At 32.9% G+C, this 25,641-nt stretch overlaps 1 protein-coding gene across 1 annotated transcript in view; it reads left to right on the top strand.

Annotated features, from left to right (window-relative positions):
- LOC143237651 (neural-cadherin-like) overlaps nt 1–25,641 on the top strand; it is a 436,819-nt gene that overhangs the window by 395,696 nt on the left and 15,482 nt on the right. Inside the window, exons 17-26 of the mRNA XM_076477141.1 lie at nt 5,110–5,274; nt 8,341–8,665; nt 9,165–9,395; nt 13,965–14,224; nt 15,015–15,274; nt 15,643–15,776; nt 16,957–17,205; nt 19,468–19,677; nt 24,589–24,879; nt 25,232–25,479. Of these exons, the coding sequence (XP_076333256.1) occupies nt 5,110–5,274; nt 8,341–8,665; nt 9,165–9,395; nt 13,965–14,224; nt 15,015–15,274; nt 15,643–15,776; nt 16,957–17,205; nt 19,468–19,677; nt 24,589–24,879; nt 25,232–25,479 (2,373 nt within the window). The remainder of the gene's footprint in view (nt 1–5,109; nt 5,275–8,340; nt 8,666–9,164; nt 9,396–13,964; nt 14,225–15,014; nt 15,275–15,642; nt 15,777–16,956; nt 17,206–19,467; nt 19,678–24,588; nt 24,880–25,231; nt 25,480–25,641) is intronic.

The following is a 25,641-nucleotide window of genomic DNA, read 5'->3' as shown; positions in this document are numbered from 1 at the left end:
TCAGTTTCTATCCCTAAAGCAATTGTTGCGTAAATATTTTGATACGTACTATAAATGTTAAGCCTAACTCTATCATTCTCTTAATTTGTAATCCTAAGTACACTTGAACATTCTGCGTGCATGAAGGTTGTATAAGCAAACATCCGAACATCTCACCACGTGGATTACTTCTAAGGAACCCTAATATTCGCAAGTACAGACGCAAGGAAATTACGTGACGCAAAAAAGAGGAAAAAAAATTCCAGTGGGAAAAATTCGTTGTTGCTACAAAGCGAAAGAGTAATTTATTCCACACGGAATAATCTTAAAACTTTGTCGGAACTCTCGTTCGAACAGGTAAGATAGAATTCTGGCAACCCAATAGCAGCATACTAAACCATCAAATAATTTGGAAACCAGAGGAAAGAGCCACCTACTGGGATTTCACAAAAAACATGATGCGTTTGTTATCTCATATTTTCTGGCAATAAGAACACAGAACTGCTTTTGGAAACGTGAGTGAATATATTTCCATGTTAAAAGTTTACGTAATATAAAGTTCTAAAAACATTCGGAGATAAAAAATGTGTAAACGAGTGAAGTCAGCTGTAGCAACAAAAAATGTGTAAATGAGTAAAGTCAGCTGTCGCAACAAAAAATGTGTAAACGAGTGAAATCAGTTGTCGCAACAAAAAATGTGTAAACGAGTGAAGTCAACTGTCGCAACAAATATGTTACATGTAATTTTTACCAAAGTAACATAGTGAACAACTTGTGTATTAACATGAAAAGCCATTCAGACTGACGGTCACATCCCACTGTTCATTGTAACGAGTTAGCTGAAGGTGGTATTAACTGACTAGCTGCCTTCCATCACTTCGAACAAACTGACATAATCTACTGCTTTGAGAAACTATAGAACCGCCCATAAATCTAATACAAAGTTTATACAACAAAACAGGTTTGGTTTGGTTTGAATTTTGCACAAAACTACACGAGGGGTATCTGCGCTAGCCGTCCCTAATTTAGCAGTGTAAGGTTAAAGGGAAGACAGCTAGTCATCACCACCCACCGCCAACTCTTTGGCTACTCATTTAACAACGAATAGTGTGATTGATCGTAAATTTTAACGCCACCATGGCTGAAAGGACGAGCATGTTTAGTGTGATGGGTATTCGAACCCGCGACCCTCGGATTATGAGTCGAGTGCCTTAAGCACCTGGCCATGCCGGGGCCTAACAAAACAGAACCAAGCAGCTGTATTCCTTAGCTAAGAGTATTGATAATGTGAAGTATATAAAAGGTTTACATACTAAAGGTTCCATGAGTAACGTTAATATTAATATTTAAGGAACGAACTGTAAGTCCGTTCTAAATTAAATAAGATTTGTTTACATTTCAATTTATAAAACTGTTTATTTTTAAATGCATTTTTAGCTCTATTAATAGGTTTTAACCATTATTTGTACAACATTTAGAGTGAGTGCTTGTTCTTCTTTGTAAGTTCCAGTGGAACTCACCAGATGGTGCTTCTTGGTAAGAAAATAAAAATTGTAAACTGACTTTATTCTGTGCTAGTAACAGTTTATTCGCCTTAGTCAGGCATGTTTGACGCTCCAAAAACATCTACCACCTTGTTTGTTTGAAGTGAAGCACTAAGCTGCACAATAGGCCATCTTTGGTCTACCCACCACGTTCTAAGTCCGCAGACATAGCGCAACCTAACACAAGCTCAAACGATGACTATTTGGACGTTAAAACTGGAAATTTAAAGCTTGAAATATTAGTCAAAGTATATGAATGACTAGGGATAAATGTTTCAGGTTATTCTACACTTTCTTGATCGTGTATGCAGTTACACGTGCGTGGATAAAAAAAACAGAAGAGTTTAACTTGGTTTACGTTTCATTGAACTTGTAATAAAATCAGAACCTATTCCTTGAGGAATGATAACAGTACATATGAAGAATTCTGCTTGATTTCTTACAAATCCCATAAAATACCAATTGAAAACCGTTCGAAAATTTAAAAGGAATACTAACTCACTTTAAGTGGCCATTAAGAATTTAAGTTAGGCGTAAATACATAGCAATCTTTGTAACGCAAGAAACGGGAACTGGAGAGAGCTCAAACCGAAATAACGCCTCCAATAAATCGCCCTGGTTTCTAAAGAGAAAGAGCTGACACCATTATCTGAAATATATGTAAAATCTTCTGTTCTTGATTTTTGTGAATTGTCAAATTGTTCAACAAATAATATTGTGTTTGTTACAACAGAACAAATCTGTTGGACATTTTTAGTAAGTGAAGTAATAAAACTAGTTACAATTTATTCTTGTGTAGACAAACTAACAATGTGTTGTTGATATTGTTGTGTTGACAAAGTATCAATTCGTTATTTGTCTTATTGTGTTGACAAACTAACAACGTGTTGTTGATGTTGTGTTGACAAAGTATCAGTTCGTTATTCGTCTTATTTTGTTGACAAACTGTCAACGTGTTATTGATACTGTCGTGTTGACAGAATATCAGTTTGTTGTTGCTATTTTTATTTTCACAAATAAACAACGTGTTATTGATACTGTCGTGTCGAGAAATAACAATGTGTTATTGATATTGTTGTTTTGACAAACCAACAACGTGTTTTTGATATTGTCGTGTTGACAGATTTTCAGCATGTTGTTAGTAGTGCTGACCCAATGAGCCATCACCACTTTATACGTATTGTTGACTTCTTGATTTGTTGTTTCGTTATGTTAGAGAAACACGGAGATTCAAGAACTCTGGATGTAAAACAATAAACACCCTGTAACGTGAGCGCTTTCGAAAGTCTACCTTTATATTTCAAAGGGACCTGAAGAAGAAAGGTTTACCTCTCGGATTAGAGAGTTTTCATCACTTCATATCACAAGGTTTTTGGTCTTGTTTAGTTAATAGACTTTTGAACGTTTTAACGGGTCCGGGATGGCCAGGTAATTAAAACACTCGACTCGCCATCTGAGAGTCGCTGGTTTGAATCCTCGTCAAGCCGAACATGCTCGCTCTTTTAGTCATGGTGGCGTTTTAATGGGACAGTCAATCCCACAACTCCTTAGTAAAAGAGTAGTCCAAGAGTTGGCGGTGGGTGGTAATGACGAGCTGCCTTTTCTTTAGTCTTTTAGTGCTAAATTAGGGAAGGTTAGCGTAGATAGCCCTAGTGTAGCTTTGCTCAAGATTTGAAAGAAACCTAATTTGTAAAAAAAACAATAAAACACAGCTTAAAATATGGTAACTGGAATCTTGACTAAATAAATGTTTCCTTAAAGCTTGACTGTTGACGTTTACGTATTAGATATGCTCTACTGGAGTTTGTAAAGTCAGCTGGGATGTCTCCACCGATTCGAACTTAATCTAAACTTCAGTAATTATATTGAAGTTGTTATACCGACTGAAATAAAGCCAGCAAGGTAAACCGTCCATCTGATTTGTTTGATACGTGGATTAAAATCTCATTTGGGATCGATAGCTTTTTCAGATGTTCCATTACACTGATGTGTTTTTGTATTAATGGAGTCTATAAGAGTAGTGAAATTGTCTATTTATTGTTCTGTAGTCTCTGCTTTGATTAACTCTGGTGTTTTACAGTGATTGGTTTAAAATTTATCTAGCATGTTGTACGAAAGGTTGTACTTTCGCCTTGATGGAATACTTGTTTGTTATTTCCATAACTCTTACTAATTCGAGATTTGACAATTTAAAAAAATATATTATTCCATACTTTTTTCATTCATTTCATTAAATCTCGCTGAGTATCGTTGTAGTTATGAGAATAAACATAGAATATTGAATGATCTATTTTTATCCAATGATTATTGAGCATCATTAACATTAAAAAGCAGTTAACAAACACAAGACAATTATAAACCACCAATTAAAGTTAACCAGGTTGATGGATAACTTTAAAAGCTTGGTAATTAATGTACAATTAACAAAAAAATAGTTATTGATTAAATCGTTAGTTATCGAAGCATTAATCACATTCGCAGGAAAATATAATGATATATATATATGTCCTTGATGTATTATACTGTGTGATATTCTATGATGTCACCATGTAGAGTACCACAGAAAAAAAATCTCACTTTGTGAATAATTACAGCATATTAATTATTCTTGTTGTATTAGCGTGCTTGCTAAAGTTAACATAAGTACTTATTTTAATTATATATATAAAAGTACTGGTTCTAAATCTGTTTTACATACAGTGTTAAATATTAATAAATCGTACTAAATTAACCTTAATGAAACTCGTATATTATGCAGTCGAGTATGCTAAAGGTCCAGTGTTGCTTTTTTTTTAACATTAATATTTTGGCCTTGTCTAACATGTGTTCACTGTGAAAAAAAGTTGTGTCCAGTGTTCGCTGTGATAAAGAGTTATGTCCAGTGTTCGCTGTGATAAAGAGTTGTGTCCAGTGTTCGCTGTGATAAAGAACATTCGAATTGTTCAGAACCATTGGAGAGCACAGACAAGAAAAGAAGCAGTAGGGGGAAACAAAAGAACGAATCTACAACCAAAACTTTGTGATCTGGAAATAACTCGGAGTGACGAAAAGAAAGAAATTCAAACTGTCGATATAATCACTGTCAATCACGTAACTCATTGTGAATTATTCAAATTAATACATCAGATATGTGTAGCTACAACTGCTCAAGTCAACGATTGATTTTACTACAGTTTTTTTGTTTTCGTTTGATAACACGCAGTAAATAATTTGTATTTAGAAAGTATTGACTTTTAAGAAATATTTAGAAACAGAGTTTTGATGAGTGGATGTATGTTTAAGTGGACAAATGGGTGATCAGATAGATATCCTTTTTTATGATTGAAAATCAATGTTTTTATGTCAATGAATGATCATTAGTCTCTCAGTTACTCTAGTTTTGCAGTCTATTTTTCGAAGAGTACCATCTTCTCACTTCATTTCCACAGACCAGTAGAAGTAAACACGACAGAGTGTTCTATTTTGCTGCAACTAATTAAAGTACCTATTTGTTTTGTAGATCGCAATTCCTCAGCCTCGAGTCAGCGGAGCTATAGATCTCCGATGTTTCCTTAACGATGGGTTTGTTTTTTGTTTGTTTTTGTAGTACAAGCTCCGTTTGGTGGCGTCGGATAACTTGAACGAGAACTATACCACCGTGGTTATCCACATTAAGGATGTGAATGATAACCCCCCCGTCTTCGACCGACCCACCTACGAAACGCAGATTACTGAGGAGGATAATAGGAACCTTCCGAAACGTGTGTTACAGGTCAGCCTCTTTTCTTATTGGATCTCCCACTTCATGCTGAATATATATTTGTTTTTAGTTTCTGAGCCTGTTTTCTGATTGGTTCTCCCACACTTCCTACTAAATATATATTTATGCAAAAACGGCTCGTTTGGGTTGAGAAAATATTTTACTTAGAAGAGCGAACAACGTTTCGACCTTCTTCGGTCATCGTCAGGTTCACAAAGAAAGAAAGAGGTAACTGACCGGAAGCTGATCACATGTTTGGAAGGGGTTATATATAATATATAATTTTATTATAAAATTATATATTCAAACATCTAACACCGCCCTCTACATTCCGACACTCAGTTACACAACCCCTTCCAAACATCTGGTCAGCTTCCGGTCAGTTACCTCTTTCTTTCTTTGTGAACCTGACGATGACCGAAGGTCGAAAGGTTGTTCGCTCTTCTACGTAAAATATTTTCTCAACCCAAACGAGCCGTTTTTGCATATATATTTCTCTACCAGTGGGTTTTCTCGACATCACTGATAAATATATATTTGTTTTTAGCATGCTGTGATCGCCTTGCTCGTTCATATTATAGAATAAGATATGTAGTGTTGACAAATGTCTGTAGAGCATGAATTTTGTTGTTGTTGTTACTTCTATCTTCATGTCCAGGCAATTTATTTTCAAAATTTTGAATCCATTCACAATCAACTTCTAATTCCAACCATTCCAGTGTGCACATTGTTTCTAATGTAAAAGTTTAACAAACTAAAAACCACTATTGTACAACCTATTAATTTAAAAAAAACAAAAAACATTTTTGTACTTGTATCTTTTCTCTTTTCGTTTGCTTGTTGCATTCGACCTGATATTATTATTAATATTACTATTTAAATCTTTATTTTGGGAGAATATGAACATTATAAGTTGACTTTTGCTTACGTTGCTTTAGTTGATGCTGCAAAAATATTAATTACTTTAAGATTTTTCTAAGCCGTAGTCGTTTGTAATGAATACATAGCAAGGGTTAGCTTCTCAGTTCCCATTTCTTGTGTGTTTTAGTTTCTTTTGTTTAGTAATTCTTGCAACTGTGTGTGTGTGTATTTACATAACCCTTTCGTTGCCACGTACATAAACAACTTTCCTGTTGCCAGGTGTATTTTTAAATACACAGTGAAAACAAAGAGATGTTTTCTTTAATGTCATTACTTATATGAAACTGGTAAACTTGAGGAAGTTTGAAGGGTAATGCCCTTTCTTCGCGGTGGTACAAAGTTTCGAACCAATATGTAGTTAATATTTTGCTTTTAAAGATCTCCCTCCCTCCCCCCCAAAAAAAAAACACACACACACACACAAGGTTATATATTGTGTTGCCTAGTAATATTCTATAGTGAGAGGCACGTCTATGGCCCATATTTCAAATTAATACGTGGTTAATGTCGTTCTATCAAAGGCAGAACCAAAGGTTGTATAGTGCTTTCCCTTGTAATACTCTGTAAAGACAGGCACGTCCATGACGACGGTCAGTCCCACTATTTGTTGGTAAGAGGTGGGTGGTGATAACTACCTACCTTCCCTCTAGTCGTTCACTGCTAACTAAAGGACGGCTAGTACAGATAGCACTCGTGTAGCTTTGCCCAAAATTCAAAAATAATAAGAATAACTCCTCATTCGTCAAGACGATTTCTGATATGCGTACTACATGTGGTTCCATACAGGACATATTACAGAGGGCGCAATATGAGAAAATGATATCGAAGCTATAACCAGGGAAAAGCAAAATTGGTAATCCAAGGGAAGGCAACTTCCCCTTTCCCCCTTGCGAATGCACATGCGTAGTTTTCACGGGAATATATCCTCCCCTCGTTTTTCAAGGATGGGAAATGTCCTCTTCACAATGCAGTAAATTACTGTTATAGCAACTGGTCAGTAAAATGTTCAGTTATCACGGGCAACTCAGGCAGTAAACCGTTTTTTATGGTTTGTATGAAGTACATTACATATATGTATGTGTGTGTGTATGTAATGGTCTGCGTTAAAAACAGCAAATCCAAACCTCTAACAAATTATATTAGTTTGTTATAACTTAAACAACAAGCCGAAATAAAAATAAACAAAAACTCTGCACATTATAGTTTGTACCTTGGGATCTTTTATATTAATGCAGCGTAATTTCTGTAATTTATTTTTGTTTCGGCTTGTTCTTTAAGTTATAACAAACTAATACACACGCACGCACACACACAGAGCGAAATACATTGCTTTTTACCACCTCTACTGTCATACGCCACGCACATACACTTCTGAAACTCAAGTTACGTCACTGCAGTTCCTTGACGTGTTGGGCTAAGCGTGGCCTAGAAGTAAACCTATCCGGACTGCGGATTCATGGTTCGTGACCCGTTTCCGTCACTTTAGTGTCATGAATGCACAACAACGGTGGCATTGAAATTCCATTATTCGATTATAACTTAGTAGCGCAAGAGCTGGCAGTGAGTGTTTTTAACTAGCACGCTTTATATCAACATTATGATAACGTCATAGCTAAACAAGGCTCTCCACTCTACAACAGAGCTATATGCTATTCGATTACCCTCTTAGTTTTTGGTTCTGAGGATATCTAAATAAAGTCAATTGTGTTTGGAAAGGCTACTATATCTATGGACTAAATTATCATCTGCCATGCAACAGCTGAATGATAAGTCAAGTTCTATCAACAAATGCCCGTGTTCCATGGTTGATGGTAACTTGTGTTCCATGGCTGACGGTAAGTTGTGTTCCAACAACAACTATCCGTATTTCATTGTTGATAGTAACTTGTGTTACAACAACAAATGCCCGTGTTCCATGGTTGATGGCAACTTGTGTTCCAAAAACAAATGTCTGTGTTACAAGGTTGACGGTAACTTGTGTTTCAACAACATATGCCTGCCTGTGTTTTAGAATCTTCAAAAACTTACTCCTGCAGTGACCTCCATTAATTTAGCCGCTTAGCTTTGCATTGGATGTCATTAAGATGTCTAATTGAAAAATAACAAACAATGATAATAACAAAAAGCAACATTGATATAAAGAACGTGTTTCCATAGGTCACAGCCACGGATGGTGATCGAGACCGCCCCCAGGCTATTGTGTATTTCCTGACGGGCCAAGGAATTGAAGACGATAATCCAGCTCAGAACAAATTTGCAATCAACAGCTCGACTGGAGAGATCTACGTTCTTAAACCGTTAGATCGTGATCGGCCGCGTGGCCGTTCACATTGGCGATTTACTGTTTTCGCCGAAGATGAGGGTGGAAATGGGTTGGTTGGATATGCAGATGTGCTTGTGAATCTCAAGGATATTAATGATAACTCTCCCTTCTTTCCATCATCTATCTATGTTGGAAACGTAACGGAGGACGGACCAGCAGGTGAGATAACCTAGAAGCTTGCAAACGATTTTAAAATAGAAGACTTAGTGTTTTAAAAATAAAAAAAACCTGTTTTACCAAATAGTTAACAAAGGACCCCGTGTGACCTATTAATTAACATGTGTTAATGTTACTAACAAAGTTTCCAAAGATAAGGATTGAACTGTGATATACTGCCATACATGTTCCACTCTGTTTTAGCTTTGGGTGTTATAAGTGTGACAGTCAATCCCACTGTCTGATTAAAAGTAATCATGTAGGGGGAGACTGCTGTTTACTAGTTGTTTTTACTTGTAAGCAGTTCTAAATTAACAATGGCTAAATGCAAGAAAATCTAGTTAATGTTGTCACATAACTTAAAAATATCAAGTATACCACAAATAAAGAAGAAACTGTCAGAATGATAAGATACTCAGTTTTTAATTGAACCAAATTAATGCATCACTGCCCATCGTTTATAGTGATACACTCTAGGGTGATACTTTATATATATTTTAAGGCATGACTGTAATGACTATGACAGCTACGGATTATGATGATACAGAAGAAGGTGAGAATGCTAGGTTAACTTATTCCATCGAACAGAATCCTGTGAATGAAAATGGAGAGCTGATCTTTATGATTGACAAAGATACAGGGGTTATCTCTACAGCAGTGTGCTGTCTTGACAGGGAGACAAACCCTGAGTATACTATTAAAGTCGTTGCTACAGATGGAGGAAGGCTTTCAGGTAAGATGGAATGAATGAATAAGTATTATATGTATTGTATTTCACATCTGAACTGTATGTTGTCTTAAATACTTTACCTGAGCTGTATTTCTGTTATTTGTCACATTTTACCCAGACTACTTGTCACTTATTGTCAAGTTATTTACTTTTAGATTACAAAAGAAAAGCCCTTTAAGCATGCAGAGAAAGGTAATTGATTTTGGGACTGTGTTGTGATTATATAATGTTTTTTTTTGTTATTAAAATGCTTCCAAATGATCTTTTATTGTTGATAACAGTCCAAAATACACAATAAAACAAAACAAAAAATTCACTTACGGACTTAAAATTGTTTTTTAAAAAATCTTAAAAACGGAGAACCTGTCATTCATATATCAGCCAAATGACCATCATCTCTTAAGACATGTATGCACTCTTTGTTTTTCACTTCAAGTTAAAAACATTTTTGTTTCATTTTATAACAGGAAAAAAGTGCCACTACATACCATTAGAAGCTGGATCCAGGGTTATTATGTTTTTGAAGTGTATACTGTTTTCCTACCAGATCATTAAACATTTTGGAAAAAGTTCACATTTTGTTTGTTTAATAATCCATCAGAAATGGGAGGACTACAACCCCATAATCACCCCTGAATCCAATGTGTGAATGTACGATCTTTTTTGTTGTAGTTATTGCACTCCTGTAATCTTTAAAGCTTTATAAAAATAACTGAGACAGCATGAAATATCTTGCTCAAAAAAGTAAACATTTTTTAACCCTAACTTGTAAAGTTATCAGTGTTATAAGTGAAAGTTTTGCACATTAACTCGTTGTAGAATATTTTTTATAGTTATCAAATATTGACATATTTTAGTCAACAGACTCTTTTCTTTTATATTTTCTAATTAGTTGTAAAGATCTTTTTATTTACTTAAGAGTAATATTTCGTGGCCTATTTATTTATTAGGATTGCTTAGTTTTTATGGAAGTTGTGACTCTACAAACATGTTCAAAAATCAGACTCAATGTCTGATGTCTTTCTTACAGTTTAAAACAAAAATTTAAAAATGTTTGTGTATTAATTATAAACAAGCATTCAATGTAGTTTATTGCTCATGTGCATAAAATGGTTAGTAAGCTACCTTCACTGTTTCTACATGGGAGCATATCGGTAGTGTTAGTTATATTGACTGAAAGTGCATACAAGTTTAAATGTATGACATTTGAAAATAAAGGAGCTGTAGCTAGCAGGAAGAAAATTAAAGGTAAGTTACTATCCTTTGGTATTCTATAGAATACTCCATGTCATAGGAAAGTTGCTATCCTATGATATTTATTGAATACTCCATATCAAAGGTAACGTACTGTCCTGTAATATTTATTGAATAATCCACATCAAAGATAAGGTGCTATCCTATAATATTTATTAAATACTCTATAACAAAGGTAAGGTTCTGTCCTGTCATACTTATTGAATACTCTACATCAAAGGTAAGGTTCTATCCTGTGGTATTTATCAATACTCTGCATCAAAGGTAAGGTGCTATCCTGTAATATTTATAGAATATTCCACACCAGAGGTAAGGTTCTATCCTGTAGTATTTATCAATAGTCTGCATCAAAGGCAAGGGGCTATTCTGTGGTATGTATCAAGTACTCCATATTAAAGGTATGTTGTTATCCTATTGTATTACTTGAATACTCTGTATCAAAGGTAAGGTGTTGTTCTATTAAAAAAAAAAAGTACTACTTTCCCCTCTATATTGTATATGGCTATCATTGTCTTCAGAGTACAAAATATATATAACATTCATCAATAATTTTGTTTGTTATTTTTCTTTTGTGGAAAGCTACACAGTAGGCCATCTACATTCTGTACTCCTGCTGTACTATGAATAAGGACCTTTTATTAAATTCAGAAAGTTTTGTATGCACGTTTTTTGTTTTCATTCTCTGTGGAAAGTATTATGGAATGAGTACATGTTAGAAAATATCACATTCACTGAACAACTTAGCCTATACCTTATCTCACTGTTACATGATCATGGTACAGTGGGAGGCCCTAGGATATGTTGGAATGTAAAATCACTTCAAAGGGAAGGGATTTATTATTGGACTGTTCCCATAATACCTTAACAGAAACACTAATTTTTGTATAATTCATTATTTTTGTGTAAGACTTTAATTATGATGTTATATTACTTCTCTTCTCCTGTAATGGGAAGAAAAAAATTATTTCTCAAGAAGATTGTATGTAACCTAGTGGTTAGCATACCAGACTATGGTCAGAGGCCCAAGTTTTGCCATGATGCTGTCGAACACATCTCACACTTTGAACCATGGGCAGATTTTAAAAGTGACAGTCAGTTTCATTAATTGCTTCAAAACTGGACAAAGCCCTTTTGGCAGTGGCTGTTCTTTCTCTGGTTAATAGTTCAAAATTACGAATGGTTAAGTCTAAACATTTGAGATCCTTATTCCAAGTGTTTTGCCCACGGATACATAAATTACTGCCGAAATTGAAGATACCGATTACAAAACTTTATATGTACCATCACTGTCATGTAACTGTTTACAGTACTTAAGTGTTTACCTAGTTAGATTGGTTATTATTGGAAAGGTAATATTTCTCTTATTATTGGATCAGGTGTATAGCACTGATTAGTGTGCCTGGACGCTGAACCACAGAATTCAATATTCATGTACTGTTGCCATTTCTTAGTTTCCTATCTTCCAACAAACACTATATAACAAACAATCTGTCGGATCACTCGTGCAGCAGGACTTTATTCATCGATGTACATGCTATCAGCAATGCATGTATGTGTAGTTTCTTGAAAATAGTAGAAAGTTAAGCATTTTAATTTTTGATGTGAGTTTACAAAAGCTATGATACTTATAATAACATGTCAATCGAAAATGCTCCGTGGTAAATCACGGGGTTCTTACAGCGCTATAAAGTGAGTTTTTATACCCCAGAGTGAGCACAGCACAGACAGCCTATTGTGTAGTTTCACATTTAACAACAAACAGATAACCCACAATATTATTATCGCCATCTATCTGCACATTTTGTAATTATTTGTGCACAATAAATAGCGTTACTGGTCCTTTTGAAACTAATCACGGAAAGAGAAAAAAAAATAAGCAGATGCATACATATAATTTGCCCGCTACTAAAATTATATTATTGATTATTTCTAACATTTAGGATAAGTACAATGCATGTGAATTATTGCATGCAAATCAACACAATTAAAGATTTGTTATTTTCCGTTTTGGGAAACAAATTTAAACTGTATTATGGATCCATACATTTGTTCTTTGTGGCTATTAAATAGAATAAAAGCTAGGAACTATAGGACAGAATCTGCTAAGAACTCTACTGTCACCCATGCCAGTCAGCGATAAGTTTCTAGACTTACAATGTTAAACTCCAGGGTTCAATTCTCTATTACAAACTGAGTGCAGGTAGTTTATTGTGTAACTTTGTGTTGAAGCGACAGCAAGAACACTGCTGTATTAGGAAAATATTATTCATAGTAACAGATTCATTAGATAGGAATCAAAGTTTAATGTTGACTAAATGTTTGCTAGCAAGATAAACAGACTGTGACACTTACAAAATGGCAACAGACTGAGTACTTAAACTTCTTGAATTATTAATATTTCCTCATTAAGTTTTATTAAAAAAGGTAAAATGTTAAATACAAAGATTTTGACACTTCTTAGTTTTTGATATTTCATAAAGAAGAAGTCCAAGGTAAAATAATTAAATAAATTAAAAGCAAGTTAAGTCATAATTAAGAGCTAATTTGAAAAAGATTACTACTCTTTTAATTAATAATTCATTATTTGATTGTCGAGATTAGATGATTTTCAAAGCTTTAATCAGAATGGGATGGTTAATATTTTCACTATGAGTGAAAGTTAAAATCTGAAGGACTTGACAGCTCTCTTATTTTGACTGGTACTCCTATGTGTTTGCAAGTGTAATTGGCATGTTGCCTTTCCAATGAAAGCGGGATTACAGCCACTACCTTTGTATTTATACACAATTTGAAATGACATTGGTATAGTTGATCAGTTTTTAGATCTAAATAAATTTTGAATTTTTAGATTTGTTGAATCAGTCTTATTTTTGTTTTGTTTGTTTCTTTTTTCTTCATTTTTTCAGTATTCTATTTCTTTACCACTAACTTGTTATTCATAATAATATTTTTAAAACAAGGTTTTTTTTGTGATTTTTGTATGTTGCACACTTATTTAAGAAACAATAACTAGTACTGTTTCTAACCTTAGTTATCATCCCTGATTGCTTAATGATGAATCTTATGTTTTGTAATGATAAATATTGAGTTTTAGTAACTGCAATGGGCATAGCACAAATATTCAGCTCCTTATTTAGCTGGAGTATACTTGAGTATATGAAATATTTTATAGGGTCAAAGAGAAAAAAGAAAACTTAATTGTAACAGACATTTTTCTTTCTGAAGGTAATACATTTTTATTAGCTCATCTGGCTGTTTTAAAGTTTTTTTCAAACAGGATGTATTTATTCAAAAGAATTACCTATTTCTGTACCACAGGAACAGGTACAGCTACTATTAAAGTGAAGGACATCAATGATATGCCCCCAAGGTTTACCAAAAGTATTTGGAATGTGGAGGTAGATGAGACTGATGGAGACAATATCCCCCAGGAGTCTATTCTCGTTGTGTCAGTTAACGATAAAGATCTACTGGAAACTAACCGTTTCAGTTATGAAGTTCTTGAGACTGCTTTTGGTTCTGATAAATTTACGATGCTCACTAACCCTGATGGAACTGGCTCTCTTAAAATAACCAAGGTACTTAAACTTATCACATTTAACTACAACAAATGCAGGGCTATGAGTTTTATTCAGATGCATAAGTATTAGTAGCATGTGTATATACACATTTATATAAGCTATGCTTTAGTAATAATAATTTTAAAATTTTGATAGGAATCATTTTGTTTTTATTGTTGCAGATTCTAGTTTTTAATTACAGACAATTTTTGCTCAGCTATCATGAAAGAGTTGGCTATTGTAAACATGTTTATTTTTACAAAATATATACTTCAGTTACTGAAGAACATTTTATTATGATTATTCAATAGGTATGCACATTAAAATGTAGATGGTTTTCTTTTGGAATTAATAATGAACAAATTCTGATAATAAAGGTATACAAATAAAACTGCCTTTACACTCCAGATAATTATAAGAAAATATTTATATTGAACAACTTCAGGCTTTATTGGTATTAGTGACTGCCACCTGGTGATGAGAAACTTGATATAATTATTTCAAATTATACAAAGTGTCAACATATTTGCTTTTGTAATTTTGCAATATTTTATTTTACAATGTTGTATTTTTTTAGAAATAATTTTGGAACACTGTGTATGTGTTGTATTATGTATGACAAAAAATATTTTTAAAGTTTTAAAGCTTCTTGCCTTAACCATGTATGATAATTAAATCAAACCTTTAAAGATAATTTTTTACCAAATTATGTTCTCAACTTTTTTATAAAAAATTTTGCATTAATGTATATTGCTTTTAAAGAAAACATTTTAATATCTTCAACTATGTTTTGTTTTTTTCTATATAGCCTCTCGACTTTGAAGATATTAATCAGAGATATGGCTTCAACATAACCATACAAGTCAGCGATGATGGTGGCCAGTCATTAGACCCACGACACATAGATCGAGCTCAAATACAGGTGCGCATCCGAGATATTAATGACAATTCACCAAAGTTTTTAAAGGCTAATATACATGAGATCATCCCAGAGGATGCAGAAATTGGCAGGGGTGTAACAAAATTTACAGCTGTAGATCCTGAAAAAGCAGGCACATCAAAAGTCAGGTACAGTATTCTAAAGAATGACATTACTATTAAGTCTGTGTCTTAAAACTTGTACATTTTAAGGTACTTTTGCATACATTGTTTTGCAAAAATGTATAGTAATTATATTTAAAGTTAATGTAAATTAATACAAAAATATCCATGCATTGGAAAATAAAAATGTTTGGCTAACAATTGAGCTAGATATTCTGAAAGATTTATCTTCTGAAGATGAGATTAAGGTAGCATATCAAATTTTCTTTGATATTTTAAATTTGTGTTTATGATCACACTAATAGACAGAAATGTTTAAATTTCTTTGAATGTGTCCAGCTACTGTTCTAGAGTCATTTTATATGTATGACTTCATAACTGGTCATGTTTTATAGTTATGCTATTGAACGAGCATCAGATAGGAGGAGACAGTTCAACATCGACCAACAAGGAGAAGTTCGAGTACAGAGACAGTTGGATCGAGAAGATATCCCACGGTACGAAATTAAGGTGTTGGCAATAGATGATGGTAAGAAATGATGCAGTTTACATTACATATACATCAAGCCTAAATTTTATGTATATATATGTCAGGTATATATGACTTCTTAAAACGTTGTTGGTATAATAAGTTGACTGATTTATTTTAATAATTAAAGAAATGAATTAGCAGATACTGAACATAAATAAATCTAAGTATTTGAGTATTTTTGCTTAATTTGAGTATCTTTAATTAATAATAAATGGAAGTACATTTTAAATTATTGGCTTAATACAACATTAAAATTAACAGTTTATTATTTACTGCTATAATGTTGCAGCTAAGTATTTTGTAACACTTACTTAATATTAAGTTAATTAACTTTTTCTGCATAAAGTCCATTGTATTTGCTTGCAGTAATGTTTTGGATTTGGGAGCTAAAGCCACTTTGTGAATTACTGTAATAAAGGATTTAATCTTCAGAATGAGTTTTTAACACTGAGATGTATTTCTTCGGTAACTCTGCTAGGCAATTTAAGTCCATTAGTGTAATTCCAGGAATACTGTTATTGGTTGAATTCTCCTTAAAACAGTAGTTAAGGAGTTGCTATGAACTTATTATCTTCGCCTGATTTTGCTATGAAACAACTTTTAAGCTCCTGGAAGAAACTTTCGTTACAACACATTTCTTGAATATTTCTGTTAGTTTAAGAAGAATTTCTAAAATTTTTAATGAAATATTTTCTAAGAAAATGACACACAAAATAAGAAAGACACTTAATGCTTGAACTAGTTTTAGTGTAGGGATTTGAGTAAAATGTATTATATTGCTACATTTTGTATTATTGTTTCTGATACAGTTACATGGATTGTTTCCAATTTGATAAGACGTTGACACTTGGTTCTATAGCTGTGTCACTGGAATCGGAAAAAGTACATTTTATTGTTTCTGTTGTTGTGTGAGTGTATCTCACAAAGCTTAAATCAATTAATTTTAAATATTTTTTTGGTAGGGGAGTGAAGCCAAATGATTCCACTTGGTTGATAGTCATACATAACAATGAGTAGCTAAATTATCAAATGATCAAAGTTCAGATTATATATTCACTTATATATATGTAAAAACTGTTAAGAAAATTCATGTATTTAATACTCTGTATCATTGTTCTCAAACTTCATCTTGTTTTATTTTTCTTAAAAGTTGATCAAATAAAGTACATGTTTCTAGGAACTCCTGCTCTCACTGCTACTGCCACACTTACAGTAACTGTGGATGATGTAAATGACAATGCTCCAAGGTTTCTTAAAGATTACCGCCCAGTGGTCTATGAAAACAAACCACCACAAAAAGTTGTAGAAATCAGAGCAACAGATGATGATGATAGATCAAAAAACAATGGCCCTCCTTTTACATTTCGTATGGACTTCAATGCCCCACCAGCAATAAAAAGCTTCTTTGAAGTTGAAAATGATGCTGGTAAGTAACAAAATTAATCACATGCTCTATAGTATTAGAATATACATAATTTTAAAAAATCAAAAAAAGTGGCCACGTGGTAAAATTTTGGCATAAAGTAAAAACATATTTTTAGACAGCTTCTGAAGAAAGTGATTTGTATTTCTTTTATAGTGGAAGTGTTAAGAGCAGTCTATGCAGTTGCAATGTGCATGTAATAAAGTGAGATAATAATGTAATAAAAGAAGAGAACTTGCATGTATATTTTCTTTGATACTTCATTTTTTATTGTATTTCCAGTACGAGGTAATTTATGATTTGAATAATGTTTTGAGACACAGTAATTAATGAGCTGTTACGTTTTTCCATGTGAAATTATTTCATTTCAAAATGATTTGATTTTTAGGTTTTGCTAAATAATCTTTTGATCATTGTATTTGAATTTTACCATAGCTTTATGGAGCCAGTCATAGCCTAGTTAGTGTTAATAGACTGCAAACGTCAAGGTTTACTGTTTGCATCTTATTGCACTGCACACTACTCACTGGGAATTTAGGTGAACTATAAAAGTTGTTATCAAATCCTGTTATTCAATCAGATGTTAGTAGCCTAATAGTTGGCTGTGGAAGTTGTTGAATATTTGTTCTCTCTCTATTTTCCATAGTTTTTTCAGTTTAAAATTAGAAATGCCTATACACAGATGTAGCTTTTCACAAGTACTCTAAATACAAATCACCTCTTCTTAGTTAAAGCACATCATCTGCTTACATTCTTATGCAAACCTGATGGGAAGAAAAAGTATTTGAGGATACAATTAGTAACATATAAATATAAGTTTTTGCAAAAAATAAATATTTATTGATACAAAATGAGAAGAACCATATAACCTGAGCACTTTTAAAAGGTGGACCTTTCTTCTTAAGGGTCAAATTGGGAATGGTTGTGTAATCATGTGAGTGATATTTAGAGAGTTTATAAGACATTATGAAGCTCAACTGGTTTTCCATGAAATGTTTTGTATATTTTTCTCTGTACTATTGTAAGTGTCACATTTCCAATACAATATAGCCGGTGGCAACAGTGTTATGTAAAAATTTGTTAGAGATATATTGCTTTAGTATTGGCTGAAAAAAATTATATATATATGGAAATTAAAGAATCTTATTGAATTGCAAAACTAAACATTGTTTAACCTTTTTGAGTTAATCTAGTTCTTGGAATCAGTGATCTCTGATTATTTTTTTCATCTCTGTCAGAAAAATCATTTTTGTTCTTTGCTTATTTCTTTCATGTAATGTGACCTCTAACTCTCCTAAAACTTACTCTTTGTTTAAAATAAATTTTTCTTACTTGTTTGTATAAATTTAATAAGCTGAACATAGTTTTTATCAACCAGTCTCTGGCTGTTACCTTTATTTTACTTAGATACTTAAATATAATTTTATATATGTATAAGTATATATATATATTTCTGAAGCAAAATATCCTTATCACCTTTTTATATGATGCTCTCATAATCAGCTACATTGTATCAGAAATGAGATACAATGGTATGTGGAAAAATATACTAAACATTTCCTGGAAAACTGGATGACCTAAATGACATCCACACAACTCTCTTTGTAAAACATTCAGTCAATTGCACTAACATTCCCAGTTTGCCCTAAAGAAAAAAGGTCCACCTTTCAAAAACAATCAGGTTTTAGGGTTTTCATCATTTTGTATCAAGACTTCTTGAACCTACGTGTTTTTAGACATCATGATCAAAGTATCTTTATCTGGTTTTATATTTGTTTTAATGTCTTCTACCTATAGCTGCATATAATTAATAATACAAAGTAAAGGTAACAATTTATACATTCACTTTTTTGTTAATTTTACCTAAAAATCTAACCTAATTTGAATTGCTTTCATTCTTTGAAAAAACAGTGAATTTTTTTTTAGAGGAACAATAGTTTTAGGAGTAAAAAGATAGATTGTTTATTTCATTCTAATACATTTTGTTTGTAAATCTTAGGTTTTGCAAAATTTGGAAAAACATCTGTTAATGAACTTTAAATAAATAGTATTAAACACACATATGTACAGTTAGAAATGAACCCTAATTTTACCCACCTTCAATAAATTTATTACTGTTGGTGATTAAAAAAAAAGCTAAATGACTACTGGTAGCAGTAACTGTAAGTAGATTGAAATCACATACATCATCACTTACATTCAAAATATTCTGCTCTGTAGTGCAAACTGTATTTTTAACAAATATATTTTTTTTACATTTTCCAGATGGTGCTGATGGAGATGGGATGGCAATAGTAAGGTCTAAAGTAGAATTTGACCGAGAGGAGAAAAAGGAATACCATGTACCCATTCTAATTAAGGACAGTGGAGCACTATCAATGACTGGCACTAGTACTTTAACTGTGATAATTGGTGATGAAAATGACAATCTTATGCTTCCAGATCGGAAAGAAATTTTTGTCTATACATTTAAAGGTGTGTTTTCACTGTTGTTAAAATTATGGTAACTGCAATGTATGTTTAAAGTTCATAACGTTTCTCATACTCCCATCACTTCCTCATATTTCAGCCTATTGTAACTGACAAAATGTCTGCTAAGGTATTCTTGATAAGTCATCAGTTCTTGGGCCATGTTTAAAGATGAAATTTGAAATAATGTGTATGTGTGTGTTTCTCTAAGCTTTAGAAAAATTACAAAATAACAAAAAGCCAATTAGGATGTATGATCACATTAAAAATGTATAAATAGTGGAAAGTTAGGCATTGCAATTTTCACAGATTAGAAAAGTAGCCTTTGCAGTGTGGGACTCTAGCTTTGGGTGAGAGAAATGTAAGAACATTTCATAAATAAAATTTTCTTACAATGAAAATGTGTTCCCATCTTCCCACTCTTCCTCCCCACTGATTTGCCACTAGTATAGAGGCTGCAGTACAACTGTAGGAGAGTAGCCACATGACCAGCATATGTTCTAAAATGACATGAAACTGTTAGGGTATAAGAGACTGGTGCACTGTTAGCAACAAATTATATCAATACTTTGAGGGCATTCCAGGATAAAAGGAGGTAAGCATCTGTTGGGAATATATTTTAAGAGTAAGAAAATGTTACCTTTCATATTTTAAGAGTAAGAAAATGTTACCTTTCACAGGTTAGAGAGTAACTGTGATATATGAGTAACCTCTGCCCTTTCAGAAAGTCATTTGTACTTGAGGATATCTTTAACTGACATATTTGTCTGCTAATGCTTTTATTGGTATGGTATGGTCCTTGCTGTTTTCCTGAATATCCTTAGTTTCTTGTCTACATTTTTTACTCATTTCACACAAATAATTTACCTATCAGTATTTACCTTGTGTCTCAGTGGTAAATCTGAAGGGAATACTTATAATGCTAAAAATCAAATTTTTATACTCATGATTGGCAACCCATTGTTTAAATTGTAAATTATGTTGAACAACAAACATCTGTGTTGTGAACTAACTCACACGACAGTTGATGAAGTTTTGCAACTCATTGTTTTCATTCCTTGATGATGAAAAACCCACTTGAAATAACAATGTATCCCATAATGGCTGGCAAAAATATTATTCACATATTTTTTAATAAGCAGAGAACAACATTTCAACCTTCCAAAGTCATCTTCTGGTTAACAGAGAGAGAGTTTGCAACTGACTGTTGCCAGGTACAAGTTGCAAACTCTCTCTGGTATGTCTTTTTTATGTGTTTTGAATATGGTGTTGGTTTCTAACATCACTTTTAATCCATGAGTCTTTTGAACGAATTATAGAAGAGTGATACCAAGATATGAAGCTTCTTATGATGAACCAGTAGAGTCAGCTGTGACACGGGTTCTGCAAGTCTTTGTTATTGCAATTACAGGATTTCATATAAATCAATCTTATGCTTTGATAATGCTTCTCTCACAGAGAACTGATGATGAATTAATGTGTTAGTGCAGGAAGCCATTCATTTTACATTAGTTTTAGGGCTCTAGTTATTACTTTTACAGATGATTTTAAGTGGATATCAATGTAATACTTGTTTGCTCATGTCAAGCAACTGTAACTTTCTGCTGAAATGACTGATGAAAGTGTAGCACTTTTTAAAGTGTTTACTTTTATGCTATAGTTTTGATATCAGGTTCACTATGGATTTGATCTTTGCTCTAGTGTTCAGGAGGTGGTAGGTTACTGAACAATCTAAGGCTAGGCCTAGATATTTCAATGTTAAAGAGTGTTCCAAAGAACACTCACATAAACAGACATCAGGTTCACATTTAGCAAGTAAGTTGCTCATGTAAAAGAATGTGATGATTGTCTTTGTAAGATTTAAGTGAATCAACCATTTCAAGAAGTAAGCTTCATGGAGCTTAATGTATTGTGTAAGGTGTATTTCAATCTTGTGAAAGTCTTACAACCAGGCTGTAAGAGCAAGATTGTCTGTGTAAGCAACCATCATTGATCTTGTTTAGAAAAGATCTGCTGTGTAGGTGTTAAAAAGGCTGAATCAAGTACTGACCTCTGTGGTGTCCCATTGTTCAAGGTAGGAACACAACATTTCTTCCCAAAATGTATTTTGAACAGTCCATTGCTGATCTTTGGTATTATAAGTGCAGTGTTTTCACACATCTAATTAATTTTAACAGTTTAAGGAGCATAGTGTATCATAAACACATTAAAGGTCTACTAAAATGATATCAATCTTCATCTGTTGCTATTAGTGCCATCTGTTTGTGAATTTAAGAGCAAAGGTCTGCTCAGAACAGCTTTTACCTTTCCAGTATCAGACTTGAAATGGAGACATAGTGAAGTGAAGGATAAGGTCAGTTCTGTTTAAAATGAGGTATTCAAGGATCTTGTATCTAAGTGAGGGTAAGGAATTTGGTCAGTAGCTTTGATCATCCTTGAGATACTTCTCTGGTTTCATAATTACAATGATTTTTATCTGCAAGAATGTTTCAAGTGTGCAGAATTCTAGTACATGGATTTGCCAACCATGCCCATCCCCTTGGTCCAAGTTCCATCAGAAACTCCTAGTAAATGCCATTGACACTAGATGCTGCTTTCCCTAATTTTGTAGCTGCAAGCATTAAAATGAATGACATGTAAGGACTTGCAAGTTTTTATTGTAAAAAATAATTTTGATATGCTATTATGTGTTACTATGCAGTAATTCACTACTTTGTCTAATAAATACTTTTACTTTCTAAAACTAAAACTAAGTGTATGGGAATAAAAGAGGATCTGTTTGTTTCTGAGAATCTTATGCCATGTGTATCAGAAGCAACCCATGGTCCCCATAATATCCTATAACATCCCCTATCTTTTGAAGAAAAACATGCTCACCTTATGCTGCTTGAAAACCACCCTTTTTCATCATTAAGGTCCTTCCCTTTTAACATCCCTTGTACATTACTCTCACTTGCCTTTTCAAAAGTTCTAACATGATTTTGGCCTTGATGTAACCACTGGAATTTCACTATTGATGTAGAGAAGGCTAAGTTGACTTTGGGATATGAGAAAACCTTGGAGGTTTTTTAATGAATAGGTAAGATTTGTACCTTTGCTGATGCAGGAATTGAAACAGAAGCCAGGAGTATAGTTCTTTTGTCTATCTAGCTAAGTTGTTTCACACCCTACAGGAAAGTGAGATTTTTTACTCAATGTACATGTTGTTCTCCAGCAGTATTATTGCTGACAGAGTCTCACATATGTTCATGACTGTTGAAGTCTCTGGTAAGTATTGCTAAACACTTTACATCAGTGAATACCAGGATGACCTTAATACTTGTGGAAGTCTGTGTATACATTGATGACCTTCAGATCATGGACTTTGGTGGATTGAAGAAAAGGTCATTGTTGGAACAGCTTCAGCATTGTTTGTGAGACCACTCTTGATGTACGTTGCTGTTTCATATTTTTTGTGACCTCTTCTCATAAAAAGACAGTATCCAGGAATGTGACTTCTGTGGTTTCAATGGATTTCTAGATGGGCTTCTTGTAAGAGAACAATGTTCACGTTGTTGTTGTTACAGAATTATTTCAAAAGTAAGTTTCCCTTTTCTTTAGATAAGCCTTCAACATTGAGTTGATAGACTCATTTCTGGTCTTATTTTTTTTCTTTGTGGAAGTTTATTTGATACTAACTTGCTATTCTGATCAGGAGGATATTTAGCAGTATTTGGTTTCTTTCTTGATAACATTGGTTGGTAGGTTTATCAGGAAAGAACTTGCACTAAAACGAAGACCACAAAAAGATTAATAGTATCATCCTTCTAATGTTTTTATTAATTCAGTACTAAATGTCACTTTAAATATATAGCTCAAGTTAGCATTCTTAATACAAAGAAATAGAAGAGATGCACCCATACAATTTTTCTGACATATTTGCATCTGGCTACTGAACAATAATCTTTTCAAAATGAATTAAATTTTTGCCATTCCAACATAAATTTGAACATTTGCCAAAAACAAGAAAAAGTTGATACTTTTCAAATTAACAAATTCATTTTCCATTATTTGTATCCATGGTGATCAAACTCATTGATATAGATATTTGCTAATAGTGGCACTACTGATACAAAGTAAATAATGGGCATATATCTGATTTTTAAACCTGAATGCAAATCACATTTTCCTTTATACATTTACAGGTAGAATACCACTGTTGAGAACTTCTGATATTGTACTGTCATCTGATAACAATACTGATTTAATAATTGGTGCATAGTAAATCCTAAAAACAGAATACTGATTAAAAACAAAACGTTTTAGGCAATATCAGTACTGTATATTAGCATAAATTCTCCAGGTTCTATGGTGAAAATAAAATATCTTTCTCAGTAACCAGTAGCTACACAACTCAATTCAAAGATTAAAGTTACAAATGCAATAGCCTAGGTAGTATAACTAAAAAATAACTCATATAAAGATAAACAAACTTAGGATTTTAGCTAAGGTAAAACTTTCAGAATTATTTTATAAAGAGAATCACAAAGTGTTGTTGGAACAGGGTCTCAAACCCATAAAAGAATTTATTCTGGTGAGAATTACTTGTTAAAATTTTAATCTGTAGAATCTTAATGTTGTAAAAACGGTGCATATTTGAGTACAACTATAGAAACTTGATAATTCATTTACATACATTGCATTTAAAATAAAGTGTATAGAAGCAAATAAAAAAACACATTAATATATTTTCCACCACTAGCCTTTTGTTCAAAATTAGAAGAATAAATTTCAAGCCTTAAATCTTTGGACCAGTGTATATAGTGGCCATAAAAATTGGATATTTTTAGACATTAATGGCTATTTCTGTTAGTTCTAAAGACAAATATAAGGCTGATAAATCTGAAAATTTTTAATATGGCTATGTTTAAACTTTAGGGCAAGCTTCCAGCACACCCATTGGACGTGTACATGTTAGCGATTTGGATGACTGGGATTTGCTGGATAAGGTCTTTGCTTGGGATAATAATGTACCCCATCCCAACTTTCAGTTGGATCCAGAAACTGGAACTCTTTTCATGAAAGAAGTAACACCTGGTGGCAAATATTCTCTTTCCTTTGATATATTTGATCGTCAACACACAAAATCAGTTTCTGCCACAGTAGATGTAACAGTGCAAGAAATTCCAGAGGAAGCCATCTATAATTCTGGATCTGTCAGAATCCTTGGTAAGTGTGAGACCTAGCATTTCTAAGTTTATTTTTTAAATACAGTTAAACTTGTAACATGAAAAAAAAAGAACCTAAACTGCTCTTATCCTAGTACTAAAAGTAGTATTGACAGTTGAGGTGTTTGTAAAAATGAACCTAACTTAAAAAAGATTTCATTGTCACTCTTTATGTGTATATGAGTTGAATTCATCCTTGCTTGTAGAATATTAAATTATGTATTGACTGAGAGTAAACTTGCATTTCATGGAAAATATCAGTAGAAAAATTCCTTGTGTATGTCATGCTTCTTTTTATTTTTCTAATAAGCATCAAAATCACTCAACAGCTAATAACTCTCAAACTTCTTTAGGAACTTCTGCTGAGGACTTTGTGCGTGTTTTGGATTGGAAGAGCCAAGTAGTCAAGAAGAGCAAGTTTAACAAGTTCAGAGACACATTGGCAAGGATCTTAAAAATAGATCGCAAAAACATCAATATTTTTACTGTGTATCCAAAACAGGAACGGCCTCCTATAGCTGACTTAAGGTTTGCTGCACATGGTTCTCCATACTACAAAGCCAGTATGTTGAATGGAGCAGTGGACTTAAACAGGGAACTGGTAAGTTAAAACCTTTATAATATTTTATAAGATTGCCTTATCTAATAAAAAGATATCAAGTTTTAATTTTTAATCTTAATTATTATTAAGGACAGATTCTTTGTTAACTTTATATAATTTAGTCTGTTCATTTTGAACATTCACTAAGTATAAACATTACAG

Source organism: Tachypleus tridentatus, chromosome 13 (assembly GCF_004210375.1).
Source record: "Tachypleus tridentatus isolate NWPU-2018 chromosome 13, ASM421037v1, whole genome shotgun sequence".
NCBI lineage: Eukaryota > Metazoa > Arthropoda > Merostomata > Xiphosura > Limulidae > Tachypleus > Tachypleus tridentatus.
This window is presented reverse-complemented; position numbering and strand designations above follow the sequence as displayed.